General features: G+C 40.5%; 2 protein-coding genes across 6 annotated transcripts; both read right to left on the bottom strand.

Moving 5' to 3' along the window:
- Positions 1 to 370: 370 nt before the first annotated feature.
- On the bottom strand, positions 371 to 11,221 carry pabpc1l (poly(A) binding protein, cytoplasmic 1-like). Of its 4 annotated transcripts, XM_062391537.1 has the most exons (17): positions 11,094 to 11,221; positions 8,145 to 8,349; positions 6,445 to 6,638; positions 6,019 to 6,134; positions 5,783 to 5,866; positions 5,323 to 5,462; positions 5,145 to 5,239; positions 4,509 to 4,646; positions 3,941 to 4,036; positions 3,276 to 3,536; positions 2,688 to 2,775; positions 2,482 to 2,601; positions 2,254 to 2,390; positions 1,504 to 1,612; positions 1,275 to 1,405; positions 923 to 998; positions 377 to 500 (listed from the first exon to the last, which is right to left on the bottom strand). In XM_062391537.1, the coding sequence occupies exons 2-16, from the start codon at positions 8,335 to 8,337 to the stop codon at positions 936 to 938; spliced, it is 1,965 nt and encodes a 654-aa protein (XP_062247521.1). In that variant the 5' UTR covers positions 8,338 to 8,349; positions 11,094 to 11,221; the 3' UTR covers positions 377 to 500; positions 923 to 935. The 4 variants fall into 4 exon arrangements, with proteins under 4 accessions (XP_062247523.1, XP_062247520.1, XP_062247522.1 ...); XM_062391536.1 differs by having other exon boundaries at positions 374 to 998; XM_062391539.1 differs by lacking the exon at positions 2,482 to 2,601 and having other exon boundaries at positions 371 to 998.
- Positions 11,222 to 11,410: 189 nt separating this feature from the next.
- LOC133956472 (14-3-3 protein beta/alpha-1-like) lies at positions 11,411 to 15,728 on the bottom strand. 2 transcript variants are annotated; one of them, XM_062391540.1, is made up of 6 exons: positions 15,570 to 15,728; positions 14,162 to 14,463; positions 13,915 to 14,038; positions 13,572 to 13,735; positions 13,325 to 13,420; positions 11,411 to 13,232 (listed from the first exon to the last, which is right to left on the bottom strand). In XM_062391540.1, exons 2-6 carry the CDS (start codon positions 14,453 to 14,455, stop codon positions 13,176 to 13,178), a joined length of 735 nt encoding a protein of 244 aa, XP_062247524.1. In that variant the 5' UTR covers positions 14,456 to 14,463; positions 15,570 to 15,728; the 3' UTR covers positions 11,411 to 13,175. The 2 variants fall into 2 exon arrangements, with proteins under 2 accessions (XP_062247524.1, XP_062247525.1); XM_062391541.1 differs by having other exon boundaries at positions 14,162 to 14,458; positions 15,570 to 15,726.
- Positions 15,729 to 16,499: the final 771 nt, after the last annotated feature.

Below are 16,499 nucleotides of genomic sequence, written 5' to 3'. Positions count from 1 at the left end.
TATTTTTATAAAAAAGTTATTCGCCAAGGTGATCCAGGTCTGGTGGTTAATCAGGTGTGTATTTGCCAAACCAGTTAATCTTCATTGGAAACTAAACAGGTTCTCAGTATTCATGTAACAATGGATATTACTGGCCACACCCTACTATGCCAATCTCAGTGATATCATGGTCTTCTGACCCCATCCTAACAGACGTGACAATTCAGCAACAAGCCCATTGCAGCTTCACAGCACTACAAAACTAATATGGACAAGTGGCACAAAAACATTTGCCGTCAAAGTTTTGCAATAGGTAGACTCGCAAATGTACATACCTGAGGTGGACCATTGAACGTTTGTGTTAAACAAATGACACAAGACTGGGTTTAATGCATATTCTGTAAACTTTATCTTACAACAAAAGATATAGCAACAACCAAATTGCTCTTTAGACTTATTACAATTTCTTCTTTTTTTTAACAATTATACTGATTCTGTTTCCTCCTCAGAGTCGTTGAAATCTGGAAAAAATGACATGGTTAAGACTTTTCAGATAATAATGTCCAACACTAAGAGTGGTGCGGGATTCTCCGAACTATCAAACTGAACCTTACAAGTACAGCTGAAGTCTTCGCCAGTGTTGGGAGCATTACATTTTAAATACATTTCACCACAGATCAATGGCAGTACATGTTAATACTGCTCCCCTGAGTACAAGCATAATGGATCAAGATGAAACCATATCCAAGGAACGGGTGCTGCCATTTTGCAGTAGTGATCGTGGTGTGGAGCCGCAGAACTGAGATGATACACACGCTCAACCAATCGTGAGTTGGTCTCAGCTGTCAGTCATGATGTTTAACCCTTTTTTATTACATCAAATAAATAAACAAAACTTGCTGGGAAAAAAATGTACACCTCTTGCAGCTGAAAAGTCGCTGACCTGTACGGGCTCTTCACTTCTTTGGAGAACATTCTTTTGCCTGGTGAGCCTGAAGGACTGCTATCGCCTCATCCACCTGCACGAAAGAGGGGGAAAAAAACAAAACAATGGGACATACAGTTGAGGTCCAATCATGGTCCTCCATTCCATTTCTCTCTGGTCTGGCCACTGAGCAACTCCTGCAATTGGCCTCAATTTGAGAGCTGTTTGTCGATGCTTCGTGTGGTGATTGTTTAAATTACACCATTTGTTTTATCACCTTCAATAAAGAAAAACCGACTCATCTTTGGTTTTCACTACACTAACTGATAGCGGGACATCAACTAGACTGCAGAAATGACCACGGTCGTACCTTGGAGTGCAAAGACTCGGGCGACTCCAGCATGTGCAGCAGCTCTGAGTTGTCGATCTCCAGTAGCATCCCTGTAATCTTCCCAGCCAAGCTGGAGTGAAGGGCATGGATCATTGGATACAATCGCTCACCTGTGTGTCACAGCAAAGAGGAGCAGCAACCTCAATGCATCAATCGCTTCAATCTACATAAAACATTTTGAAAGATGTAGAACTGAATGATGGCAGACCAAGGAGCTGTTTCTGGTCCATTGGTTGAGCTGCAGCCAGCATGGAGGCGGTGAGTGGCTCATGGCCTGGAACATGCACCAGTGGCTCCATCACTGGGGCAGGAATCACCTGGAACAAACACACTTTCTGTAAATGCAGGTACTTTGTTTCATTTAGGTCAGCATATGAGGATAATTAGTTTTTCAGTTTGAATACATACAGTGCAACAGAATTATTAATTTACTCTATTATTGGCATTAAGTTTCAACATTTTAGGTATGCTATTTTGTGAGGGATAATTTAAAATCTTTATGATTTGCATCATTCTCAAACAGAAATTTCCAAGTATAAGAAATGTCAGAAGGACTTTGTATGACCTCTTTTACACTCTTAACGGGACTGATAAACTTTTTTTAATTTGGTTCAGTTGTTAAAAGTGGTAGAAGACAGTTATGGATGGTTTTACACAAACACTGAAAATTAGGAACATTTAAACCATCAAAGTAGTGGACACACATACAAGCACATTTGCCAAGATGTCCTAGTTAGAACACTGCAATGAACTCCATTCATTGTGGACCTTAACCTCACAAAAGATGTTTTTCGCCTCATGAGGACCTTTAGTCCCTGTCAGGTCTACTGGTCCTGAACAGGTCAGTGTTTTTACTGGAAAAGGTCCTGAAGCCGCAGCAGTAGTAACATGTAAGAAGGCTGCCAACCAGCGGACATACATCTATAGCATGCAACCCAATGTAGTTCATACTACTGACCTGGATTCTTGTCATTGGAGCAGGTACAGTGATGACCTGCTGAGGGCTCCTCACAACAGACGAATACTTGTACTGGTTGTTTCTGATCACACCAGCCGTGTCTGTGCGTCCTCCTCCAGTCTGGGTCCCAATGTTATCTTAAGAGAGATATTACATATGTCACAAACCACCAGCGACATGACACATTTTAATAGAATAGCCCTTATCATGTTTGATCCAGGTACGTACTTGTCTTCTGTGAAGAACTGACAACACGTGGAGCCTGGGTGGAAGCCTGTCTGACTGTAGCAATGGTTGGCGATCCACGCCGGGGAACCGAATTACCAACAAACTGGGTTGAGTATGGGCCTAAAAGCATGGGCAATATTTATATATACCTACCGACCTCATAACCACATTTATCTATGTGAGCACAACACAAAGCGTCCACTCACCCTGTGGTCTTGGTGGTTGTCCGGTCCAGCGAGGTACCGGCCTCATGTTGCTGACGACGTTGTGGTTATAGAAGGAGCGAGTAGGAAGCTACGAGATAAGAATCAGTTTAGAATGCATGGCATCAACATCCAGCTCGATCTCTAAACCACAATGAATATTTGTGTCTTTCGACAAAACTGAACAAATTTAAATGAAAATGCAATTACATGCTAACAGAAAGAAGATGATGCCAAGTGGCTTTAAAGGAGTGTGGGCGAGTTCAAAACGTTTTGTGAAAAAGAAAAGGCTGAAAGGAAATAATACAAGAGGAGACTAATTTTCTCCCTTGTTGTTACAACTCTTGCCAGTAGGGGATAATGCAGGCCCCTCAACTTCCCTACTGCCACGGTCCTTGTTTCTACTAATTCTATTTTGTCGGCAAAAATGTAAATTGAGACATTGCATTTATCACTGCAGTGAAATATACACATTTTTGCAGTATAAATCAACGAGATGAGATTTAGTCGACAAACATGTTCAAACACTGACTAGGAATGGCTAATTACAATAAAACTCCCTCTCCTTTGTCACTGCTGTAACAAACATACCTGTGGTACAGTCATGTAGTATCCGGTCTGGTGGTATGAGTCGATGATGGGACTTGGCATGGTCCTCAGGGTGGCGAGTCTCTGCATGTACTTGTTGGTAAGGATTGCTTTGCGCTCCTCTCTCCGCTGAGCCAGAGCCACATACAGCGGCTTGGTTGCAACAATTCTCCCGTTCATTTCTGTCACAGCTTTGGTTGCTTCCTCAGGTGAAGAGAAACAGACGAAACCGAAACCCTTGCTCTGCGAACCGTCTGTCATCACCTGCAAGAAGCAAAGAGGCTGAAATTCAGAGATAATTGGCACTAAAGAACCGGATCTAAACCTACTTCGGATGTGTTATCATAATCATTTGTATTTTTAAAATCCAAGACGGATCTGCGGTCAAGCATTGTCATTTAATTATAATGTTGGAGTGGTTAAATGTTAGTTTGTTTTGCAATGATGATACAAAAGGGAGTTCTCGTACAGAGGGCAAATAACAACTTCCAATAGTAAGGTTTTTACTTCAGGATATAATTAATTGTGCAAATTTGTCTCAATGTGTCAGCCCTCTGATGGACTAGTGACCTGACCAGTGGTCAGCTGTGGTTGGCTCCATCCACCCGCAACCCTCAAAGGATTGATTGATTCATAGATGCAACACCACACCCACACTATTACAATACCTTGGCACTGGTGATGGTGCCGTAAGGGGCAAACTCCTTACGCAGTCTCTCATCATCTATGGTGTCATTCAGGTTCTTCACATACAGATTCACCCCCTGGAGACAGAAAGCGTGACAAGTGTAACATTTGTTCTTCCCAAAAATTTTGTTTGTCAAGCTGCTGGCAGAGGATCAAATCCAAACTTATCGAGCATTTTTGGATGAAAAAATTGTTTGATTAATTGATGTGATGTGTACTGGAAACTTCAGTGTTTAGCAGAGAAATCCCTGACTGCTGGTTGGATCTGTGCCTAAACAAAGTTATTGGTTACAATTTGTACTCAATTTATTAGTGATTGGATGTTTTAGTAGCCACCAAATTGTTACTGTTAACAGGGCCTTGTTGTAAAAGAACATCTGTAGTCAGCTGAACTTGTCTTGTTTAACAAACTGAGGCCTCCATTGTAAACATAACTGAACCTTTAAATTCCTTCTAATATCAAACTCTTGAGTTGTAAGAACATTAACAATGAAAGTCATCAAGGAGTCATCCAATGACAATTTCCATTTTTAAAGAATTCAGCAGTACCTGGTAGCGCTGGATGCGGTCCTGCTTGATCTGGTCAAACTTGCGCTTGAGCTCTCCCTGGCGTTCCAGACGCTTCTGAGCCCGCCCCACATAGATGTTCTTTCCATTGAGCTCCTTTCCATTCATATCATCAACTGCCTGTGAAACCGAGAAGAGCATCAATGTTACATTTACCTTTGCTGCAATTTAAAGATCACACATTTTGTGACAATACTTTAAACTGAATTTAAAAAGAGACTTAACTCGGCTCCCTAGTATGTATCTATGCATGTATGTATTATCAGCACAAAACAAACGGCCAGGAGATAAATCAGGACAGTCGACATCACAGGTTTTTTCAGAAGAAGTAATCAAGTCAAGAAAGAATGAATCCAATCATGAGTACTGGGCCACATAAATGGTCCAGAAAAAACAACAATTGGGGAGTACAACTGCACATTCAAGTGTTGAAAAACAAAATGTATTGTGTAGCATTTCATAGAGCTGTAGGAAGTGATGTTATTTTTGCACAATGCAATGAAATAAAGCAATTCGCATATAAAGCTGTTAAAAAGACAACAACATAAACATCTCTGTAAATTGACAGGAACTGCTGGTAGGTATCTACTTCAGATGGACGCACACATGGCACACTACCTTCCGAGCATCATCGTGGTTTGCAAAGTTAACAAAACCAAATCCTCGTGAACGCCCCCTCTCGTCCTTCATCACCCTCACACTCAGAGTCCTCCCTATGAGAGAAATGTATGGAAATTCACTATAAGTTGATCAAGACAAAGCATCTTAATAGGAAAAACAAAATAGGATTTCATACCAAATGCAGAGAAGACTCCCTTGAGTTTCTCCTCACTGTAGTCTTCACCAAAGTTTTTGATGTAGACATTGGTGAACTTCATAGCTTTGGTGCCAAACTCAACCTCTCTTTCCTTACGAGACTTGAAGTGGCCAACAAACCTGTGGACCGAATCAATCCCATGAACCATGGGACAATAAATTAATAATAAGTTAAAAACCTGATTGTTCACAGTATGGAAATTTGTCTTTGCTTTAGCACACAGCATCACAATCACACTGGACAGTCAATTATCAGCAACACAGCATCAACACAACTAAGAAATAAGTTACAAATAAATATTGTTGGCACACGATAACATTTAAGGACAAAAAAGCTTTGTTTTTTTTCCATCATGAATGAAATTAAGATAATCTGTATCTATATTTCTGATGATTATGCTACGTGCAATGTTTGGCATAGATCCTACGCATTCACTGACCTAGTCAACTGACTTTTTTCTCCCAGGAAATTGACCGTTGGAATCACAAAGCCAGCTTCCAACTGAAGACTACCTTTCTTTTGACTGAGCAAAACACACAGAAAAAGTCTGAGATGTGATAAGCATTCATATCAGTTCATATAGTTATAAACACATTTTCTGTGCTGCTCTTTGCCTGAACTTACTTGAGAAGCCACTGAAAAACAGGTAATAATCAAAGTTTTTTGTTCACTCACACTTTCCTATCATTCAGCAGCATCCCATTCATGGTGTCAATGGCCCTGTGTGCAGCCTCGTGAGTTTCAAAGTGAACAAAGCCGTAGCCTTTTGAGCCATTTTCATCACAAACAACCTACAAAGACAAAAAAATTAGTCATAGCTTTAAAAAAATAAATGATACTTGCATTTGAGTTTTGGACCAAGAGTTGTTTATACAACTGGGTGATAAGTCAGTGGTGTTGCTTTTATTAGGAATAATAACAAATTGTATTGACATTGGTAAGATATTCTTTCTGAAAAAGGCTCACTGCACTTGGATTTACTGATCAACATAAATGTAAATGTCCTAACAGACTAAAACCACACAGACCCTACCCTAATATACACATTTCATTGTGACATCACTGCACACTGAAGAGGGCCAAGCTACAGTAGCCACTTACCTTGCACGACAAAATATTGCCAAAGGCTGAGAAGGTGTCATACAGTGCCTTGTTGTCAATAGACTCGTCCATGTTCTTGATAAAGATGTTGCCCACACCGGACTTCCTGAGTCCTGGGTCACGCTGAGACCACATTATCCGGATTGGCCGACCCTTGATGACGTCATAGTTCATTGTATCGAGGGCACACTCCGCTAAAAAGAAAATTAGTTAAACATCTTATTACCATAGACACCTTTTAATGAGAAAATATATTATAACCATGTTTTTTTTCTTGTCGGGTAGGATTGAACTCATGCTTCAAATGAGGTAGAAGTTCATTAAGTAGTAAATATGTGTTGACATTGCTGGTTCGATTTAAAAACTGTCCAATGTAATGGTCAGAAACCAAGCAAGTCTTTTTTCTGGAATACTCAGATAGTAACAGGTGCACTGTTTGAACTAAACAATAAAATATTGATATTAAATGCTGATGTTACAGAACCACGTACCAGTCCACATTCAACAGCCTCATGTTTTTCTTAATAGGGACATGCGTTGTTTCACATTGCACAGTCAGAGGGAAAACATTACATTACGAATAAAAGTAAAAAGTACAATGGAAAAAGTTCCATCCTGTCCACCCAAAGCTTAATGAGAACTGAGTCATCTTCTGTTTGCCATATCTCTGTGAAACAACATTCATGAAGTCATTCTGTTTCCTCACTACAGCCACTAGTTCATCCATGTTATTTTCCTTCATCCCACGTTAGCCATGATGACATGAGGGTGATACACCCTTCTTCATCAGTCTCTCCTGTCGGACATGGTGTTGCTGTACAACAGTAGCGAAGCTAAACGATTGTATTGAGAAAGGCTTCTGAATGAAAAGAAAGAGCAACTGCAATGTACATCAGTTTATATGCAACCAAAAAAAGAAGAAATCTTGTGATCAGCAGTTCCGTGGGCAGAAAGGCCTTGTTTGCGAGATCAGACGAGAACACCAGACTGGTTTGATATAAAGATAAATATATCTCAATGAACTACTCGTTAAAAACATCTCAGACAGCCACACATGTTGGACCTTAAGGCTGATGGGCAGCAGAACACAGATCTGAGGCTGCAGTGACCACAGGGTGACCAAACTGGACGGTTAACTTACCCTGGGGCGTGATAGTTCTTGCTTTCTGCTGATGAATACTGATGATATGAGTCAAGGGAATTTGGCGTCAATGGTAAAAATCCATCGACCCCTGCTGTGTAAACAGTCCAGGCTGGTGCTAGTGGCAACAGTGTGGGGAATGTTATCTTAGTAACAATCTATGTCTAAATTGCGCAGTTTATTTGAAAATTGGTGTACATAACTTAATTATTATGATTTACCATCTTCTAACAGCAACATGATGGTGCACCATGTCTCAACTGTTTTATGGAACATGAAAATTTGTTTTCGCTGCAGTCAACCCAATCTAAAACCAAAAGAAAACCTTTGGGAGGTGGTAGACCACGAAATTGGCAGCATGGATGTGCAACTGACAAATCTGCAGGAATTATATGATGTTCAAATTAAGTGCTCATTGAGTAAATATTAGGCCAGAGAAAACCCAATGACAAGTACCCAACGAGTGTATAAGTGCAACTGTGAAGTTCAACCATTCCAGTGATAAAAAGGGATAAAGTTGAACTGATTAAAGTGGATTTGGGTGAAACAGCTACTTTACCATCAGCTGGCTGCTGGAAGTTTATATAGGAATATCCCAGAGATCTGCGGGTGATGATGTCTCGGCAAACACGAATGGACATGATGGGTCCAGCCGGAGAAAATTTCTGGTAGAGCATCGCCTCTGTAACATCAGGGTGCAAGTCCCCTACATACAAAGAGGCGAGGGGATACGCTGGTCCACTGCCGTTCATCTTGGGTATCAGCTAAACAATAGATAAGAAAAACAGTTATATGCATAATTTTTACCCTTACGAGAACATTGTGGCTTTTACACTTTAATTTAATTTGTTGTTGACAGAACAGTTTTCTCTTCATGGTTGTTTCTGACGCGAAAGTGAAACTAAAAACGTGCTTCATCATAGGAGCAGAGAATTAAACGTTTTAAATACAGGGGGATGGCGCAACTGTACCTCCAGACTAAAAATATGCAGATCGCCTTTTGGTACCACACATTACACATATAAAATTGAGTCCCTGATGGACTTATATTTTGTCATAGAGAAAAATCAAATGTAGATTAGATTTAACTATTTACTCAATCAGTTCACTTAGTCCAGCCCATTTATATTAATGAAGGTACATCTCTGCGTAAGAGTTAAACAGCACCACAAACATTCAACAAAATGTCCATTGAATTAAATCAGCACCTCTCTAAAAATTATTAATCTTGGCATTGCACAATAAGTTTAAGACAGGTTAACCAAATAAACGGCACTGTGTGTATGTTTTGTTAAGGAGGATCTTCATGTAATAAAAAAAACTAATAGGTTAATTAAATGCCAAAATGAATTGTCCAGATTCTGTTCCACTTACTGTTGTGAAGAGTTTCATACATCCCTGTTTCCTTATTTCAAATCTGTGAAACTTACATTAATGAATACTTATATATACACTTTGTTGACACTCATATCCCAACTCCAATAATAAAGAGACCCAACACAATCTCAAAGTAGTAAAACATTTTGCCATATAGTACACTACTGGGAAATTAAACCATATATTGTATAATACACACTGATGTCGGTCTATATGCAGATACATTTATTTCTTTAGATACAATGTACAAATACTGTATACAACAGAGGTGGGACCAAGTCATTTTTTTGCAAGTCCCAAGTAAGTCTTAAGTCTTTGCCCTCAAGTTCTGAGTCAAGTCCCAAGTCAAGACAGGCAAGTCCCGAGTCAAGTCCAAAGTCAAAACTGACAAGTCTCAAGTCAAGTCCAAGTCCTGCAGTTTGAGTTTCAGGTCTTTGAGTCCTTTTGATCACTGAGTAATAATATATTTACACAGATCATGCATGCTTTTAAAATCTGTATTTATTTATTAAAATAAGTGCAATTGAAATTACAGAAAAAAAATTGTGCCAACATTGCACTTCCCTATTGCACTATTAACCAGTAATTTTTAACATTTAACTCATATTTTGCAAGAATATTCTTCATTTTAAACCACTCCTACAGAATGAACACATTTGAAAAAACAAGTGCAACTGTAATTATTTGTACAAAAGTGCTAACAACATTGTCCTGTCCTGTGTTTATCTCACGTCATATTGTCTGTGTGTTTGTACATGTGAGAAACATAACAAATACTTGAACATAACAATGAACAGGGTTGTGCTTTTTATATGTCAGGGCCCTATGCTGCATTGCATTTGCAAAAGACCACATTGGCCAAAAGTCTGTCAGTCATTTGTGCACTTATGTGTCATAAGTAGTATGATTCCACCAATTGCCGCTGCGAGCCATTTTGGTGCCCTAAGCATAACTCCTCTATGATTACGTTAAATAATCATCAATAAGTACAAACAAGAATAGTCAATCTTCTTTAACTTTTTTTGAGCAATTTAATATATCTCTTGTTCTGCCTTTTTTGTGATATACATGTCTAAAAGGTACCTAATATTTCTATACTGAAATAATATCGGCATTATAATTGTAAGCTAATTTATTTAATGACGTTATTGTTGAGGGTTGATTTGTATTTCCGGTTTTAAGTAGGTTGTTGGTAGTGACTTATTTTGAAAGGGGGTTTTAAAGGAAGTGGGTGCTGTGATGAGTGAAGTTGTAAAATGAACGGAGAATAAACGGGTGTGCTGTCCCGAGCGCATGACCTGCTCTCGTGTCCTTTGTCGGCTGAAGCCGGACTTATGATACAACCAAACGCTCGGCTACATAATTATTATAACTATGCTAATTTTTCAGTTGCTTTTTTTTTGGTGCCCCCTCAGGACTTGGTGCCCGACGCACAGCGCGTAGTGCGCGTTTTGGGAGCGGCGGCGCAGCACATACAGACGCACACAAACACGATGAAAGATACAGAGCGCTCCTTAATAACATACTTTTGAATCTTTGTGTTTTGGGGAAAAGAGCAAGTCTTATCAAGTCAAACGGCTCAAGTCCAAGTGAAGTCACGAGTCATTGATGTTGAAGTCCAAGTCGAGTTGCAAGTCTCTTTACAGTTTGTCAAGTCGAGTCTAAAGTCATCAAATTCATGACTCGAGTCCAAGTCATGTGACTCGAGTCCACACCTCTGGTATACAATCATCCTGTGATATTGCATTTCACTCAAGAACTTCCTTATTTGATTTTTATTGCCCGTTGTTTTTTAATACTTTGAGTCATCTGGTCAATCACATTTTTACCATCTACTGTTGAAACAAGTGAATTTCCCCAACGCAGCATCAATAAAGTCCATCTCAACTGATGTTAACTGGTTTCATAGCTTTAACAGTTAATATAATTAGCATCTGGCTAGTGCGAGCTAGCTCAAAAACTCGAAACGGGCTAATTTTTTCGTTTCCCGCAACAGCTAACGAGCGCTAGCTGAAGTTGGGTTAAATCCCTTCGCGGGTCAAGCGCTCGTGGAGAATCACGTGAAGCGCCGGAATTCCAGACCCAGTGGATCTTCAGAGTCTGAGCGTGAATGTGGAGAAACGTTACTTACGTCTTTCTAAGTAATGGAGAGAAATGTCTTTGGAGCAGTTCGAGTCTCAGAGCCGCAGCTTCACCTCCAACAGGTGCCAGACGTTTGTCAATTATGACCGTGGAACACCTGCGGCCGCGCTCCTCCGCGCATCCTCGTTTCAATTCAACTGTGACCGGGCAGAGAATCTCTCGCGCGTCAATCCGCGATGAAAACTAGTCCTCGCAGGGCCAGAACTACCACGTTATTCATGTCGCTTTCTTTGCGGGTTTAATTATCTTGTCATCTCTTTAAATCAAATGTTTCTTTTGAATAAAAATGCAGACGTAATTTCCCCGTTATCTTAAACGAAACTTTATTTCACTGAATGGTCTTTGACACTTTTCCTATTTCTTACATGTATAGTGAAACTAGAATGGTTTTAAAGATACATAAACACAAAGCTAGAATTACACCAACCATTGTTTATCTCCATGTCATCATTGCTTTTCAGAACTAATCTAAAAATTTTCACAACCACGTGTGTGCACTGGGTAATAGACTGTTACAGAAGCAAATTTTTAGCCATAAGACTTGTCAGTAAAAACAAAGCAAGTAGATACCTGATATACAGACAGGCTTCGTTCCACATTCACTAACTGCATTTTTGTCAAGCATAATAATAAATTGACTTTTTTTTGTTCCCCAACAGAAGATTATTTCAATTAATTGGAGCATTGTCAGAGTAAAGAGACTGTCAGCTATAGAATGGAATGGTGTCTTCAACTACAATATGTGGAATGTAGTGGTGATAAAATGGTATTGTGACACTGAACTTCTTTCCAAATCGCACCATCAAAATGTGAAACCTTATTTCTGAGGTGATTGTACACACCGACTACCTTTAACAGCAGAGTGATGCACCTGGTTTAAAAAAAAAAAAATGAGATTGACGTCAACCAGTTTAAAAGCTAGTCTAGTCTAACTCATTCTCTTTTGTGATTTCTTAAAAACATCAAGCAGATGCTGACACCTAATAAAAATAGAGGCTGCAAGAGAAAGCCAGGCACAACAATTTTTTGGGGGATAAAGCAAACGCTTTAAGAGGAATATTTTGCAAGCAGGGTTGATACAGTGTGGTAAGACATTTTCAATTAACATCAATAAAAAGGTTACTTTAGGTTTTACATACAGATGATAGTCAATCCTGCAAAATACATGGAACCACATTTACGCACAAACATCTTTCATTGTACTGAGATCAAGCAGCACCTGAACAGTGAAACTACAATGACAATCCGTACTTGTTTAAAAAAACTAAATAAAAAAACATAAAAAGGATCACTGCCTTTTTAAAAGCCTAATTATGTGGAATGTCTTATGTCTGAACGGATCTAATAATGACAATTTAAGGGCCCTTGGAACTTTGAAACTGTGAAATTTGTGAACAAGATCAAGAAGCATTACACCAAGATGTCAGTGTCACAATACAGCCTGCCTCCTTTCTGTATGAGCCCACAGCAGAATTGCAGTTATTGAATACAGGATTGTAGCTGTGTCTGGAAATTCAAACACAAAACCGTCTTTTAGGGGGTTGAGAAGCAAATGGAAACGTCTACCATCACAGTGTTTGGTGGAAATCAACTGCCAGTTCAATTACCATACAATAAAACCTGTAAATATCATGAGGATCACCAATAAGAAAAGTAACACAAAAAAAAGAAAAGGGATGAGAAATGCACAACAAACTAGTTGGGACAAAGGAATTTGGAAGGACGATTAGAATTCACAACACCCCCGCCCCCCTAGATCATACGCAGTCGTTCGCATCCTTTCACACTCGGTCATTCACTACATACAGACTTACACACAAAGCCGACAAAAACAACAGCAACATGGACTCACTAATCAATACGACATGTTTCCACAAAGTGACTGAATCTGCTAACAACTGAAAATTACCCTGTCACCTCACAGTGAACTGAGAGGGGTAAACTAGTTGGTCAGGATCAATTCAGGCTGCTTGTCATACAGAAGTGGGAGGGGCTGATGGAGTGGAGGGGGATGTATATAAGCTGTCTGTGTTTAAGATAAGAGTGTAGGTGGATTAACAGTGCAATTCCATTAGTTTTCCCCATCTCCAGTCTCTCCCTCATCTGCCTGGTTTTCTGATGTCCACAGCTAGAAAAGGAGAGAGTACAACGTTACGATTTGCTTTGAATAAACACATCAAGATAGAGAAGTTTTAAAAAAGCATGAGGTTTAAAACTCACGGTCAGGTTGTCCCTTAGTAGTTGCATGATCAGGGTACTGTCTTTGTAGGAATCCTCGTTCAAAGTGTCAAGTTCAGCAATGGCTTCATCAAATGCCTGAAATTCAGAAATTCCACTTGTTAATTAAACTTGTATCGTCTGGAAACATTCTTTTAAACCTGTTCGACAATAAACGCTCGAAATAAGCTTCCATTGTGGCCAAGTAATGGAATATTTTTGCAATTTGCGATGCTTTACTGCTTCATACCGTCTTAGCCAAGCTGCAGGCCTTGTCCGGGTTGTTGAGGATTTCATAGTAGAAGACTGAGAAGTTAAGGGCCAGGCCAAGCCTAATAGGGTGTGTTGGCTGCATCTCCCCCTTGCTAATGTCAAAAGCTTGCTGGTAGGCCTGCTGGGAATTGTCCACCGTATCTGTGGGCAGAAAACATCAACAAAAAAATCAATGTCATCATTTCCAATACATTCTATATTGGTATCTTATTGTTTTCTCTGGTTTCAAAATACAAAAAAGATGCAAAGATAAACTGAAGAAAGGTCACTGCACACATAATTGTTAACAAAAACATCATATAGATTCTGTCTTCACTTACCCTTCTTAGCATCGCCAGATGCAACCTCAGACAGGTATCTGTAATAGTCGCCTTTCATTTTCAGGTAGAACACCTTGCTTTCAGCAGATTGGGCATTGGCAATAAGGAAGTTGTCAAGCAGGCCCTGAAAACAACATAGACATGTTTCTAGTTTAGTGATATTCAGGCTTAAGATCACAGGTGTACTGTCATCACAAATATAAGAATTAGACTGTTTTCGAACACCGAAGAAATCAGAAACCCTTACGAGCACATCGTGGCAGATTTCCTGCAGCTCGGCTTCAATCTTCTCCCGGTATTCACGTGCCATCTGCTGTTTTTTGTCATTGCCCTCGGTCTTCTGCTCGATGCTGGAGATGACGCGCCAGGATGAGCGGCGTGCTCCTACCACATTCTTGTAGGCAACCGAGAGAAGGTTGCGATCCTCGTTTGACAGATCCCCACCTTGCTCCGTCACCGACTTCATGGCTGCGGCCATGTCATCATAGCGCTCAGCCTGCTCAGCAAGCTTGGCCTTCTGCACCAGGTCGCTCTTATCCATCTTCTAGACTTGATAAAAGAAAACAAAGCATTAGAAGTCATGTATGTATGCATGCATGCATTTAATCAACAGACAATGATGCATGTATCACAACGTCCTTTAAATTATACATTAATAACACCTTTACAAATACTCTGAAGTGTGTTATAAACCGATTTGATTTTGGCTTTAAACCACATCTTTAATAGGAAGAAACCCCGGGATTCAATGGAAAGTGAGGCATTGCGAACTGGGCCCATTGGCAAGTGGGTCAACCATACATATCACTAGCTAAGGTTAGCAGCTAGCTAGTCATGGCTCTCAAATCCTGTCTCCTGAATATCATTATTGATTAAAATATTTGATCGTCATGGGGAAGAATCCAGTTCACCGATCACTGGTTCCACCTGTTATCCTGTATTATTACATAAGAGTGCTGGCTCTTCCAGCGCCGTCTCAGGCGACACTTGCTGCACCAGACCTAGCCTTTCCCGGGTCAGATTTTAATGCCCTCCCCTGATGCTGGGGTGACATTTAGCTCAGCGATGCTAGCGTCGGTTTCATTAACTACAACCAATGTGATGCATCGCTGGTTTTATTCCCATTATATCTCAACGTCTTAACAGGGCTGGACATTGTTACCGGAGCTAATCTGTCGTGTTCGTGATAACGGAGCGGCTAGCAGCGACTGGAGCCACCGTCGTCTTCTGTGTGGTTGTCGCTATCTAACGGTAACGGTGCTGGCCTAGCCAGCGGCCTTTCCACCGAACAGAAGCACGGTTGGAACGCAGGCAACGAGCGCAACTTGCTGTTGATAACCAAACGAGGGGGGAATATGGCGCAGAGGTGCATTAATGTGGCGTTTAATTCATTTTCGGGAGCTGCGCCGCGGCTCGCCCAGGCTCTCGAGCCTGTCGGAACAAAGTGTCACGGAATCCCAGCGCTAAGCTAGCAGCGAATGCTACCGCGAACCAGCGGACTAGCACGGCCAGCCTTTCACAAATCAAGCTAGCACCGCTCGGTTAGCGCGATGGCTTCGCGCTCGGGATTCAACCGGACGCGATGAAATGGCTCCTCTGCCGCGGAGCCACGGGTGAAGAATCGCTATTCGTGCCCGCGGGGTCGTTATACTCACAATATTTACGACTTTTTCTTTTTTTTTAAGCTCCTGCTTTTATTCTCCTCTCTGTGGACGATTCAGCCTCCGTCCTCCGTTAGGTCAGCGTCTCGTTCAGGGCAGTACCACTTCCGTTACACGGGCACTTCTGTTTCCTCTTCTCTCACCGCACATCTGCCCTCAGCTCGTATCTGAAACTACACGACGATCACAGCTCCACAAAAAAACACCGTGCATCTACACACCCAGTCTGATTTAACAGGGACACACCAGCACGTTTATAAAAGCCCCCTTTTTAAATGTCTCCCATCGGCTGCTCAGCAAAAGAGTATGAATGAAGATCCTGACTTGATGTATCCAACTCCGATGGGTTATATCACAGTCAGATGTAAAAAATCATTGATGTAAACAGATTGAGGTCTGTGGATTCTCCTAAAGCGAATAACACAAATGAAGGGATGTTTTCATTCATCATCCAGATGTTTTGAAAAGACAGCTGTAGATTAAACATCTTCTAGTACATCAGCTTTCACACTGGGAACATTTGAACATGTTTTAAACATATTGGTAGACTTACAAGGGTTAATTTCTATTAATACATAGCTATTTAATCTCAGTTAAATTATTTTTTTGATTATTATTATTTGATTACAGCTTAATAATTATGCTGTATTAATGCACAATGCTGTATCCATGTTTAAGTTTAAACCTGGATTGGCTTTCCATCCTGCACATCACAGTTAAAGGTCAAGGTTAACAGCACCTCTGGAGCTTGCACAGGGGCACTGCTGCAATCTTTTATCAGTTGCCATCTGTATATTAACATTAAGTTTGGAAAAAAATCTTCACTGGAGTGCTGTGATACAATTCATCAATATATTGATTATAAACACACGCAGGACAAAACACAATGCAGTTGATATTTACTTGTCAAGCAAATGCCCGTAG

Source organism: Platichthys flesus, chromosome 7 (genome assembly GCF_949316205.1).
Source record: "Platichthys flesus chromosome 7, fPlaFle2.1, whole genome shotgun sequence".
Taxonomy (NCBI): domain Eukaryota; kingdom Metazoa; phylum Chordata; class Actinopteri; order Pleuronectiformes; family Pleuronectidae; genus Platichthys; species Platichthys flesus.
This window is presented reverse-complemented; position numbering and strand designations above follow the sequence as displayed.